Raw genomic sequence first — 14,448 nt, 5'->3', positions numbered from 1 at the left:
TGCTGTCACTGACAGCCTAATGTGACCAGAGGGGGAGTGGTTCAGGCATTTCAGTTGAATTTGCTTGTCCTGACAGTTGTCACTGCCAGTAGGCATGCACTCCCCTCGGCATGGCGGCGTGGGTATATCGTTCCCCATAGCGTCAGCTGACGCAGCTCGAGTTCCCTTTCGAAAGGGAACGTCCCTGGTTACAAATGTAACCTTAGTTCCCTGAGAACAGGGAACGAGACGCTGCGTCACTTTTGCCATGCCTCGGGGCCTGCCTGCGAACAGTCCCTTCAGACGAAGAAGCTGGTGTCATGTTTGCAAGGCGCCCTTATATACTTCCTGGTCGCACCTTGATGACATCATAGGCTGTCGCCGGTCAATAGGATTGCTGTGGTTTGATAGTAGCTCAGACACCGGTCACGCTGGAGGCGTTCCCCATAGCGTCAGCTGACGCAGCGTCTCGTTCCCTGTTCTCAGGGAACTAAGGTTACATTTGTAACCAGGGACGTTCACTTTGAAATTAAATTTTGATATGTTTAAGCAGACCTCATGGGCAACCGAGATGTAGGAGTATTTGTTTCCCCAGTAGTTTCAATTTTGATCATTTTAGGTCAAACCGTTCTTGTCTGTGCCTCATAAATGCAGGTCTATGGTCACCGCCTCAAAGAGCATACACAGAGAAGTCCAAATTAAACAATCCCCCATCGTAAGTACACACTGATGGCCTAAGACACGAAACGAGCGGTTTGTGTGAGAAAACGAACAGTATTTATATCGTTTTTACCTCTTGTACACCACTACGTCCAACTGATCCGAGGGCGCGCATGCGTGTTTCCTGTTGTGACATTCGCGCGTTCTGGCTTTAGTCTGCGCAAGAGCGGAAAGCGCCGGAAGTGGTATCACATTCTTGATCAGTGTATTCTGGTTCAAATAAATATGGTTGGGAAAAACGTGCGAACAGAACTAAAACATATCAAAATTTAATTTCAAAGTGAACTATCCCTTTAAGCTTTTTGAGTGTTTGCTGTCTATTGTATCTATAACTATATGTTTGAAGAGTCAAAAGTGACTGGTACATTATAGTTTAAATTAATGATGCTTGATAATGCTCATATTAAAGGGATAGTTCACCCAAAAATTATAATTATCCCATAATTTACCCTCAAGCCATCCTAGGTGTATACGACATTCTTCTTTCAGACGAATACAATAGTTATATTAAAATATGTCCTGGCTCTTCCAAGCTTTATAATGGCAGTGAATGGCAGTCCAAAATTTTACATTTTAAAAAGTAGCCGTTTTAAAAGTACTCAAGAGTATTATGCTATGAATGTTAGTCCATCTTATACCCTGCAAATTAAAAATGTAGCTTACTCTTTTATGGATGATTCTCAGTAAGAACAAAAAAATATTTCAATATTTCTTAAAATGTTATTTTTATTTTTGACTTAATTTCAATGGACATTTTCTCTGTAAAAAGAATAGAAATCAGAATCGAGTAACTCGAGTAACATCGAGTTTTTTTTGCTTATTTTTGCTTAAATAAACCTGATTTAAATATAAATCTGATGTTTTATAAAAGTTATGTGCTATATACATGGCCTACAATTTGAAATTGCCACATGAGAACATATTACATTAAAAGATGCACTTTAATAAGCTGACAGAGAGCAGGTTTAATGCGTTTACATGTTAAACGAAATCGACGTAAGGGACAGAAATCTAGCAGTGACGATCGGTTAATGCCTAATGCACTTTTTGAAGCCTGGCAAACAATTGAGCTTAATTAAGAGTTTCCAGCAGATGGCACCGCGAGCTTGTGCTGCGCTAACAACACGTACCATTTATGCATGTATCAGAAAATGTAACATTCTGCGGTCCATTTGTAGTAATTGTTTAAGGAGATTTGACGATTTCAGTCATCATCACACAGTAGCCAGCAACGACCCCCTTTCATAAGTGCATCTCACACTCTAGGCTGGTGGTCGCTATGGTTGATTTGACGGAGTCACGCGTGACAAACGGAGACACAGGACTGATTATTGATCTTAGCCAATCACGTAGACAGGAAAAATAAATAAACATAATGTAGCGACGCTAAAACAGAGCAGTAAAAGTACCGATACAGCACTTAAAATGTACTCAAGTAAAAGTAAAAGTACACTGTTTTTAAACTACTCAAAAAAGTACAATTCCTGAGAAAAAAACTACTCAATTACAGTAACGAGAGTATTTTTAATTCGTTACTTTACACCACTGCCAACGTCGCACCAGTTATGCTTTTTCTGTAAGCTGAATATGGAAGGCGGTCCGCCAGAATCTTGATATTTAACTTTATACCATGATAAATATTGATATTTTTCTTACACAAACCCACTGATTCGCTTCAGAAGGCCTTTATTAACGCCCGGAGCCGTGTGGATATACTTTTATAATGGATGGATGCACTTTTTTGGGCTTAATTTTGGACTGCCATTATAAAGCTTGGAAAAGAGCCAGGACATATTTGAATATAACTCAGATTGTATTCATCTGAAAGAAGAATGTCATATACGCCTAGGATGGCTTTAGGGGGAGGAAATCATGGGATAATTGTAATTTTTTGGTGAACTATCGCTTTAATATTTGAACAAAAGCATTTTTATCTGCCGGACGATTAAATTAAGCAGGATAAACCCTAAAGATTAAAGTATACCTTGGTTTGTATGCAAACAAATATATCATTATGGGATGCTGCCAAGCCACTCCATAGCAACCAAACAGAGTACCCTAGCAACCATTTAGATATCTGCATCTGAACATCCTAGAGACATGGGGGTTGGTTTATATCATTCATACTAGCAAGTTAATTTTGGGGTATCATTATGGGAAACTGCCACTCCATAGCAACCACCCAGAATACCCTAGCAACCACATAGCAGCGCCATAGCAACCACCTGCAACTCCCTAGCAACTGCCTAGCAACCACCCAGAACACCCTAGCAACTGCCTAGCAACAACCCAGAACACCCTAGCAACCGCCTAGCAATGCCCTAGCAATCACCCAGAACACCCTAGCAACCACCCGGAATACCTTAGCAACCACCTAGCAACACCCTAGTAACTGCCTAGAACACCCTAGCAACCACCCAGACTACCCTACCAACCCCCTACCAACCATCCAGAATACCCTAGCAACCGCCTAGCAACACCCTAGCAACCACATAGAACACCCTAGCAACGCCCTAGCAACCACACAGAACACCCTAGCAACCAACCAGAATACCTTAGCAACCGCCTCATCACACCTTAGCAACAGGGCCCCGAGTTTTGCCACGGCAAGCACCACTCACAATTTCTTCAGGAATTGTATTCTAGGATATGCGTACAATGCGCATGACGTAGATTTTGTCATAAGCATAGTATGCGTGTAACCTCATTGTTTGTCTACATGGTGATCACACTAGCCCGAGCATTTTTTCGCAGTCAAAAAACAAACAAACAAACTGGAAATACAGAATAACAACAACAAACTGCTGGAGATTGCAACAAGAACAGATGCCCACGTTGACAAAGGCGTTTAGAGATGCCCACTACTCTAATTTAAACAAGTGCAAAGACGTTTCGTAACTTCTGGAGAGATATAGCCCATACACTGGACAGGAATGAAACTTTCTAGTGCGCGTGTTGACAACCTGCGTTCTCGCACACTATCAGATGGGGTAGACTTTGAAAGGCTAGCCGTTCGGCTGTATGCATTCGCATCAAAATTTAAGTATACTTCGGGCTTTTACTTTTATTCAGGAACATACCCAAGGCATTTCTAGAAACCAGAATATCAGACTTGGCAAATAAGTACCCAGCTAGCAATCTTGTCTTGCATCTTCACGTCACATTTGTGACAGAAAATGTGAAAATCTTGTTTCATGAATTAATGCAAGAACATGTTTTATTTGTGAAACTCAGCAGTAATGAACCAAAAATGAACTGAAAATTCTACTTTGACTTGATAAGGAAGCAAGCATGATAATGCTGACTTATTTTTTTCCGAATGAGATCTATAGTTATATCACACCACACTAGAGAAACCGCAGGGGATTTGGGTGTTGAGAGTTTACACAAGTTTACTGAGCTCTCAACTGGGGCATCAAGCCCAGTTTGTCTGCCGGAGAAGAGCAAAGCTCCAGTTTTGTATGAATAAAACACAATCAGACCCAGCAGTGGGGGTTTAATCACCCAGATAAGAGCTACATCCGAAAGACAGATTCAGCTCATTAGGAGCTAACCATAGACAGTAGGAGACAGAGGGGAGTTGGATTACTGTAAGAGAGTGTGCTGGAGACGCAAGTGGCAGAAATCGTGTGCAAACATTGTCAATGAGTCTATTGATTTCCAATGTATGTCTGTGTTGTTGTTTTTGTGTAAACAGCGGTGGTGAAGAGTCTCCCTAGTAACCTCTGGATACTGGCAGTCCTGATACCCGTATCGCTGGTGATGGCCGTGGTGTTCATGGCGGTTGCTATCATATGCAGAAGAAACCGAACCGTCTTCAAGACCAGTGCGTTTCGCAATTTCCATTCCCGAACTAAGGTAGGCTCTTGCAGACCACGACTCTTCAAACCATCACTGTCTGGTCAAAGCGAAGCCGTTTGTGTCAGCATCATATTAATAAATCAGTTTAATATTAAATATGACTTCATAAGGACGCCCAGTAACAAGGGATCTCATTCACTAATACATCAATTTAAAATTATGTCTGACATGGAAAAACTTAATATGATAAATGGTTGATATTCAAATTCTGTACCCTTTTTTTTAAATAGATTAAAAATAAATTTACACGTAATAATTATTAAATTGTTTTTATATTATATATTTTTGTAATATATATTTGTGTGTGTGTCTGTGTGTGTGTGTGTGTGTGTGTGTGTGTGTGTCTGTGTGTGTGTGTGTGTGTGTGTGCGCATGCAAATAAAACTATCAATTTCATATATATATACAGTATATATGGGATGCAACAATACAGTTAGTCCACGATTCAATACATACCTCGGTTTTTAACCTCGTTCTTTTTTGTTGTTTTTTTGCTATTCTATTCCTAGGTGACTGGACCAGAAAAAGGTTAAGGAGAAAATGTTTTTATTGCAATACTCTTTCTTTATTTTACTTAAAAGACTTGAAAACTCTTACTTAAACTTAAAACTTTACTTAAAAACCCTTGTACACATGTCCAGTGTATTGTATAATATAAAATAAATAAATATAAAGATTTACAGTGGCAGCTCAGAGATGTACAGTAGCATTTAAGTATGAAATTGAATGAATAAATGTAGGCTAAAATAAAACTACACAGTCTTCAATATACAACATTGATTAAAAGCTACTGTATTTAATGTCTTTAGTTTTTTTTTTTATTAACATAATTTTAGAGGTGAACTGTCCTTTTAAGGACTAGGCTGCGCTGCTGTCAGTTGAAGACCTGGTCACATCGCATATATACATACGTGCGATTTTACTTTCATTTTAGACATAACCGACTATGTTTATATGTTAACTTTGTGTGTATTTGACAGTATTAGAACAGTAATCACGTGTGTTTGACAGATGTTTAGTGCGCGCCCGCTCAATGCAAAACAGTGCATAAGCACGCAAATGAAATGTTTAACCGGCAAGGCTTTAAAACGGGGCTAAACTACCCCTAACTTTAGTGTATATGATTGGATATTTGCTCATATCAGCGCGTAGACTCACAGGCACACTCAAAAAGAGCCGAAATAAACTGAGAGAAATATTTCAAACGGAGAGAAATGTTATTTACATGCAAAACCGGAAAAAAAAAACGCAAATCACCAGTGCGTATTGAACCGTGAATGCCGTACCGAACGGTTCAATATTATATTGAGTATTGTGGCATCCCTAATAAATATATATATACATAATATAAATATAATATAAATATAATCCCTAATATATATATATATATATATATATATATATATATATATATATATATATATATATATATATATATATATATATATATATATATATAAAAATGTGTGTGTGTGTGTGTGTGTGTGTGTATTATACTATGTATATATATTGATTTTACATTAATAAAATATATTTTTTATATTAAGAATATCTAATATTAGTTTAAATAAAATATATTCTTTATTAGTTTAAATGAGGGAATGAGACCCATTATGATGTCACACTGATGATGTCATCTCATGAAAACATCCTGCTTTCCTTAATACTATTCACAAAATACCTTTGCTTTTATCTAATATGTGAATATGCTGCTAGACATACATTTTTAAAACGGTGGATTGTTCCTCAAACACGTTGTGTTGTCACCACACACGAGACATACTGGAATGACACATTTCATTTTGGCGCCCCGCAAAATATCCTTCCAATTGTGTCTTCTACTTTTCCTGTCCAGACTTCATATCGAAGAGATGGGAGTTATCACCACCAGGTATTTTCTGGCTTGTTCATCATGGTGCTTGGCTGCATGTTTACAGTCCAGACATTCTTCTTGTTGACTGTGCTTGTGGGAATCCGTCCGCAGGGGCAAGGGGAAACAGAAGGTTATCTTTCCTCCGCTCAATCGATGTATTGTTTAGTAAGATATAGTGCATTGAGGATATCTATGATCTGCACAGCACAAGTATCTCCTCTCGTGTGCCTCCATTTGAGATTGTAGGATGATGGCTAATAACAGAATGGGAAGGATTTGAAGTATTACCACAGTATTACTGTAATTATGATTTCTTGGTTGTGGTTGGATTATGAGGCTTTTAAATAGATACAGACCAAATGCAGGGTAATAAATTAGGCCACCCCAAGCTGAGAGACATGCCAAGGTTACATATGTGAATAATTAGGTGAAGTTTAAATAGATTACCAGGACTTTTCCATCTAAAGCGGGATACAATAAATGACCTAACAGGAATGGGCTATAGGATCTATGTGTGCATACTTTCATTGTATGTAAAAGAACAGCTTCAGCATTCTGGAAAACGTCTATTTTTGTGTTCCACCGTAGAAAAAAAATCAAATGGGAAGGTAAACGATGAGGGTATTTTCATTTTTGGGTGATCTATCCCTGTAGTATATCTGTATTGTTTTTATTAATGGAATAAAACAATATGCAAATCAACTGTTATTATGAAAATCGCCTCTTTTGATCGTACTCCCTCTTAGCCGTGTTCTCTGATCTGAAAACATTCCCTGCTTCGTCCAATTAAGATGTCCTTTCAGGAACATGATTTTGCTTATGCACGGTAATTTGCGGATGAGCGTTCAGGTTTCACACAAGAGCTTCCTCTGTTAGCGCGGGGGAATTATAGGAGGTGTGTGAATGTTCACTGGATAGTCTGAAAGAGAGTAAAGTCGCATAAGGACACCGATACCGGCACTGATGATTCGTCAGGCGCAGACGTGATCAATTGCATGTGTGTCTTCTTGCATGCTCTTTGCTTCTACCTGTCGATGTGTTTAAACAGCCCTTAAGTGTTTTCCCTGCTTGTTTGCACAACAGCACGTATGTGTGAGGAAGATCAGTTCACATCCTGTGGAAGACTTAAAATCATGACTACCCTTAAATCAAACTGAACCTGGATTAAAATAAGATTTATATAAGGGGTTTGTTGACTGTCATGATCCATGTCCTGCTCCTCAAATACAATCGGATAAGGCACAAGTGAATAATAGTTCAGCTGAGCATGTGAATTATATTTGAGTGGGATTTGACCTCCCTCAAGGTCAGCGTCCAACACAGAACATCCAGGAAGAGGATCTTAAAATGAAAAGGTTGTGTGTAAACACTGTTGCTCTTTGGTATTTTCAACACGTTTTAGATATGTATGCAAGATAAATCGGTATCCACCTCTATTACAATGTATTTTTAATAGGGCTGTCAATCGATGAAAATATTTAATCACGATTAATCGCATGAGTTAACTCGCGATTAATCGCAATTTAATCACACATTTTATCAGTTGTAAATGTATCTTAAATTAAGTTTGAATACATTTTTTAATACTCTAATCACCATGGATATGGCCAAAAATGAATGCTTTATGCAAATGTACGTTTATTATTAGTGAAACCATACTTATTCGATAATAATCAATAATACAGCATGAAGACTAGACATGTATCAAAGGTCATAGATGTTTATCAAAGAACTTGTTCGTGTCTCTTAAGCCTAAGCTTAAAGATTCAGAATAAGCAGTGATTTCTCTCATATTAAGAATATAAATAAAGGCCGTTTTTACACTGGCAGTTTAGTTAGAACAGGGCACAGTTCGTATGAAAAATTGGTAATGTGAAAGCTGGACCTGGGACCACAGTACCACACCATACCAGTAGGAGGTTATAATGAGATTTGTTCAGAAAAGTAAGCTGCGTATTAGTTTTAGCCGGTTGTAATGTATAGATTAATAAAACACATGTGCTGTAAGTGGTGATGGTGTTAATGATTTACCTCGGATATGAGCGAGAGTGAGCCTGCAGTGTGTTCGCGCATTGGACTTGGACTGCATAGAATGTGCTCAGTGTAAAAACGCACTTTTATTTCGAGAGTTAAACAGAAAATATGGTAGCTTGTATGCAATAACTGCAAGTTTGGTTTAGAATAGTAATATTAAGGTTAACCATTTTGCTGCTGCATCCTTTACGTCTATGGCTTATCTCAATTTCTCCAACTACGGGCTACGCCATGGACCAAACAGAAAATGTGCATTGCCTGTTGCGTTAATTGCGCATTAATAATTTTAGTGATGTTAAAATGTATTAATTAAATCTGATAGCACTAATATATATATTATGGATATACTATGTGTATATATATATATATATATATATATATATATATATATATATATATATATATATATACACACACACACATAGTATATACATGCAAATATTTTTTGTATATTTTGTAATGTATACATGAATGAGTGCGTATTTATATATACATAATGCATTTAGGATGTGATTATTCGTGATTGATCGATTTGCACTACTATATATATATACATTTTCAAACTGTAAAGTAAAATGTTACTTTTCACTTGAAGCATTTACAATAATTGAGTTTGTTTCTTTTTCTCTTTTTTCATTTATTACAAAATTGTTTAACATTTTAATATAGGTATTTATTGGTTATCAGCCATAACATGAAAATAATTAACAGCTTGTCGCACCGGCTAGAATTTGAATATTGTGCATTATTTATAATAATTATTCTGTTTAATGATGGTTTTGGAATTATATAAAGGATCTTGTAGATGTGACAGCACCATGTGCAAAGTGCAGCGTCACATGAATTATTAATTGAATTAATCACACATTTTCCCCATTTACATCATAACAGCAACACCCTGTGACACCTTTTTAAGATCCAAAAGACACCCTGCCTCCGTGCGCCCTGTTCTGCAGGAGATTGATCCATAATTCATTAAAACGAGGGGCTCCATAGCTCTTGCATATTAAATATCCAATGGCAACTTGACGCATTGTATGCGGGTTCCATAAAATATAGTTAGATTCGAAGTACCTTCAGCCCATGAATAAATTAGAATGGCCGGCATTCCTTTGCTGATTAAAATGAAACGCTGGATGTGGCATTGTGTAACTGTTACTTTCTTCTCCACCGTCCAATCACGGGGCATCTTTTACTGTCCAGCCTGTGCAGGGTTTCGACTACGCCAAGCAGCACATGGGCCAGCCAGGTGACGAGGCTCTCACTGTCACCAAGGAAACACTTGTCCTGTCCCTCCCAGTACGGGACGCCCCTCTCACACAAGACAGGGTGGCGGTGTTACAAGATGGTACAGCCTCAAAAAGACCCCAGTCGACTGAGATGCATCTCAGGTGAGTGCTTTAATTATAGAACAAAGAAGCACTGTGGAAGTATGTGCATATTTTTGGCGTACCAAATGGAATAAGCTAGTATGATAGTATATCGCTCAACTCTCTATAGAACGCTAGGCTTTAAAGCCTGAAAGTCATAAATGTTTTAAAAGCTATCCTACCCGATATGACCACAAAGTTCTTTTTGAGTTGCATTTTTTATCTTCTTCTGCAGAAAAATCAAGTACGTCTCAAGTATGACGTATAATTACTAAGCGGATCGAGCTCTTGACTTTAAGACGCAGCAGAGACATTGAGAACCGTGGAGGGAAGAACAAAGACATGGTTCTTTTGACATATATTTATAGAATCAAAATCAAGAAAGACAGGTGTGGCACAAAAATATTCTCAATGCCAACATCTGCTGGTGAACACTATGATTTTGGTCATGATTTTGTCAACAAAAAACAAAAACAAAACAAAAATGATATACATACTCACCTAAAGGATTATTAGGAACACTTTCAATTTCTCTTTAATGCAATTATCTAATCAACCAATCGCATGGCAGTTGCTTCAATGCATTTAGGGGTGTGGGCCTGATTAAGACTCCAAACTACAGACTCCAAACTGAATGTCAGAATGGGAAAGAAAGGTGATTTAAGCAATTTTGAGCATGGCATGGTTGTTGGTGCCAGACGGCCGGTCTGAATATTTCACAATCTGCTCAGTTACTGGGTTTTCACGGACAACCATTTCTAGGATTTACAAAGAATGGTGTGAAACATCCAGTATGCAGCAGTCCTGTGGGCAAAAATGCCTTGTTGATGCTAGAGGTCAGAGGAGATAATGGCAGACTGATTTAAGCTGATAGAAGAGCAACTTTGACTGAAATAACCTCTTGTTACAACTGAAGTATGCAGCAAAGCATTTGTGAAGCCAAAACCTTGAGGCGGATAGGCTACAACAGCAGAAGACTCCACCGGGTACCACTCATCTCCACTACAAATAGGAAAAAGAGGCTACAATTTGAACAAGCTCACCAAAATTGGACAGTTGAAGACTGGAAAAAATGTTGCCTGGTCTGATGAGAATTTTTGTTGAGACATTCGGATGGTAGAGTCAGAATTTGATGTAAACAGAATGAGAACATAGATCCATCATGCCTTGTTACCACTGTGCAGGCTGGTGGTGGTGGTGTAATGGTGTGGGGGATGTTTTCTTGGCACACTTTAGGCCCCTTAGTATGAATTGGACATTGTTTAAATGCCACGGCCTACCTGAGCATTGTTTCTGACCATGTCCATCCCTTTATGACCACCATGTACCCATCCTCTGATGGCTACTTCCACCAGGATAATGCACCATGTCACAAAGCTTGAATCATTTCAAATGGGTTTCTTGAACATGACAATGAGTTCACTGTACTAAAATGGCCCCCACAGTCACCAGATCTCAACCCAATAGAGCATCTTTGGGATGTGGTGGAACGGGAGCTTCATGCCCTGGATGTGAAAAAATCTCCATCAACTGCAAGATGCTATCCTATCAATATGGGCCAACATTTCTAAAGAATGCTTTTACAGCAATTAAGGCAGTTCTGAAGGCGAAAGGGGGTCAAACACAGTATTAGTATAGTGTTCCTAATAATCCTTTAGGTATATATAATATATATATATATTATACAGTGAGGAAAATAAGTATTTGAAAACCCAGCTATTTTGTAAGTTCTCCCACTTAGAAATCATGGTCTGAAATTGCCATCATATTTGCATGTCCACTGTGAGAGACGTAATCTAAAAATAAAATCCAGAAATCACATTGTATAATTTTTTAACTATTTATTTGTCATACCGTACAAGCAAAAAAACATAAAGGAAACATCAAATCGTATAGTGGGCACCAGAGTTAAAGCACTTGATTAATTCATAATTCAGATCAATTTTTTGTGTGTTTTTCTTTGTCCTCGATGCTTCAGAGGAATGTCTTTCTTTCTTCACAAAGAGTGAAACCTCCCAAGGTCCTTTTCTCATCCTGCATAAAAATACAAATGAAAGATTGTAGGAAATGTATCAGCGTTCAGTTCGCACGACATTCTCATTGCAAAAACAGCCCTTCAAGGTCATTAAAACCCACCAGCACGCATCTCCCACATCTCCAGGCTTACTTAGCCACTCTCTGCGGGCCGTGGGATCGTAAATATGCCTTTACGTCGGACGTGGGACAATGCGACAGAGAAAAGAGCACCGATCCTTGAAATTGTTGCAGTGTGGCTTCTCCACTTTTTCCTTTTGTGCTTTCTCTATTAGCCTCCATGCTTATTAGCCGGAATACAAATGTATTCTGCCGTTTGTTATCTCTCCTGAGTGGCACGATTAAAGGGAAATAAGCCTGCGGAGAGCAGGGCTGGGGAAATAATTATTTGGAAAAGCAAGTGTGTTGAATACACAAGCCTGTTAAACCTGGCAGAGACGGACAGATATGCATGCAGGGAAGATAAGTTCACTCACAGCTCCAGAATCATGTATGATTCAGTGTGCCCATAGGCAGCTTGGGCAACGCATCCACGCTCTCTCCTCTGCCCGACAGTGTCAGACCTAGAAGACGTGCGTGAGTGTGTTCGTGCGGCTGCGAGTCCAGCGGGGCTGGGTGTTATGTGCATGGCAGATTGTTGGCACGCAAGCCTGAGAGATTAGCAGATTTGATGTAATATTCATATTTTGTTGACTGTGCTTCCTTACCTTCTTCTTAGAGAGAGATGGGTTTCGGTTGAAACGTTTGCTTCGTGATGTGAAAATGAAATATTCCTTGTGTCTGTAATTATAGTTCATTGCTTTTAAGGTTCCTTGAACTTTATAGATGCAGTAATATGAAATTAAATGATAAAATCAATGTGTTTCAACCAGTGAGTAAAACCAGATTATTCATTGAAAATTATATATATAATTTCATCAGATTTGGATCGCTTGGTACCTGTTCAGTTTCGAATTTTCTTCATTCTAGCAAGTCAGTGTTGAGGGGATATGCTTTCCAAAAAATTTTCTAGTAGATGCCTTACAACTCTCGCCGGCACATGATGTGCATTCTAATATGTTCTCATTGTGGTTGTATTTCCAGACCAGGATTTGTCCTGTTGTTGAACATTCGTTTAAATGACATAAAACATGATGAGTGGATGCTCACCCCACGGTGATGTCTGCTAAATGACACCGCTGCAACTTAACGCAGGTTAACAGAGGCCAGAGGGCCCTGCAAGGCAACTGTTAACCCTGCCTCGCACTGCATGCAGCAAACTAACCATTGCCTCTGTTGCCATGGCTACCCCCAGCAGGTTGCCAAGCGAGGACGGCTCTGTTTCGAGCAGCGAATCTGGGAAGCTGAACACAGGCAGAAGCTCCACGGCTCGGAGATCAACGGCACAGAAAGCGCCCAAAGAAGAGCAGCACACGAGAAATGGTAAGGAATCACAGAAGTAAAAGGAGCAACACAATTCTCATTACTTTATTAGGTTCATAACCCATTTATGGAACCCACAGTGGTCTTATAAGAACGTTGGGTTTAATTTACAAAAAAAAAAATGTTTTGTCTTTGTTTTTCAGTTAAAAAAATCCAAGCATCATTAAAAAAAGATAAATTACTGTAAAATTAAAATTGCTTGGATATTTAAATAAAAGAAGAAGAAATATACCCTATATATTTTTAACATTCATGAGAACTTAAATACTAACATTTTTACATAAAATATAAAATATAAAAACATTTATAAATAATACAAATATTCCATTATATTATTACACTAAATTGTGTTCAGTTTTTTTTTTTTTTTTTTTTTTTACTAAAAACAAAACAAACGTTTTTATATCAATGTTTTTGCTGAACAAAAATGCTATTTTTGTTTGGTTTTGCTTTGGTTTGCTTTGCTTTAAAAATCTAGTGTTGAAACGCTAAAATACCAAAATGTAAACAAACATACTTTCTGTAACTGGCTCGTTTCTGTAATTTATAGTTCATTGCTTTTAAGGTTCCTTGAACGTTATGGAAGTTGTAATATGAAAATAAAGGGGTACTTCAGCGCTGGGAAGCTGAATCTGTATTTAAACTGGGTCATTAATGCAGTAGAAATGTGAAATTATTTTTGAATTTGGTGCCTTCTAGACTGAGAAAAGACAGAAAATGTATTTTTGTCTCATGGGGATGAAAAACTACAATTCCCAGAATGCTTCGCTGCCCTGTGAGGCCATTCCCAAAGCCACCACTACTGTATTACTATGACTGAGTTTGAGAACAGACACTACAATTAAATACTGAACATGTCTGTTCAATATAATGAGTGAGTCACCGCGCGAGTGTCACAGCACTGATGAAACTTTTTCAATTGAAATCTGCACTTTTTTGATGAAATCTGAGAGCTTTCTAACCCTCATTAACAACCACTACTTTGACACTTCAAAAAGTTCATAAATAGATGGTAAAACGAATCCATATGAATTGAGCAGTTTTGTCCAAATGTTTTTAAGATACATGATCACTTTAAAGGGTTAGTTCACCCCAAAATGAAATTGATGTCATTAATGACTCACCCTAGTGTCGTTCCACACCCGTAAGACCTCT

The 14,448-nt window shown here is 38.2% G+C and overlaps 1 protein-coding gene across 4 annotated transcripts in view; it reads left to right on the top strand.

The window, feature by feature from the left end:
- kiaa1549la (KIAA1549-like a) overlaps nucleotides 1-14,448 on the top strand; it is a 69,653-nt gene that overhangs the window by 44,267 nt on the left and 10,938 nt on the right. For 2 of the 4 annotated variants that reach the window (XM_067435963.1, XM_067435961.1), the window contains exons 11-14: nucleotides 4,397-4,557; nucleotides 6,416-6,451; nucleotides 9,671-9,858; nucleotides 13,166-13,293. In XM_067435963.1, the coding sequence (XP_067292064.1) occupies nucleotides 4,397-4,557; nucleotides 6,416-6,451; nucleotides 9,671-9,858; nucleotides 13,166-13,293 (513 nt within the window). The remainder of the gene's footprint in view (nucleotides 1-4,396; nucleotides 4,558-6,415; nucleotides 6,452-9,670; nucleotides 9,859-13,165; nucleotides 13,294-14,448) is intronic. The other 2 variants (XM_067435962.1, XM_067435964.1) reach the window with 2 other exon arrangements.

This window comes from Pseudorasbora parva, chromosome 25 (genome assembly GCF_024679245.1).
Source record: "Pseudorasbora parva isolate DD20220531a chromosome 25, ASM2467924v1, whole genome shotgun sequence".
NCBI classification, from domain to species: domain Eukaryota; kingdom Metazoa; phylum Chordata; class Actinopteri; order Cypriniformes; family Gobionidae; genus Pseudorasbora; species Pseudorasbora parva.
Note: the sequence above shows the minus strand (reverse complement) of the source record. Positions and strands in the feature narration are given on the sequence as shown.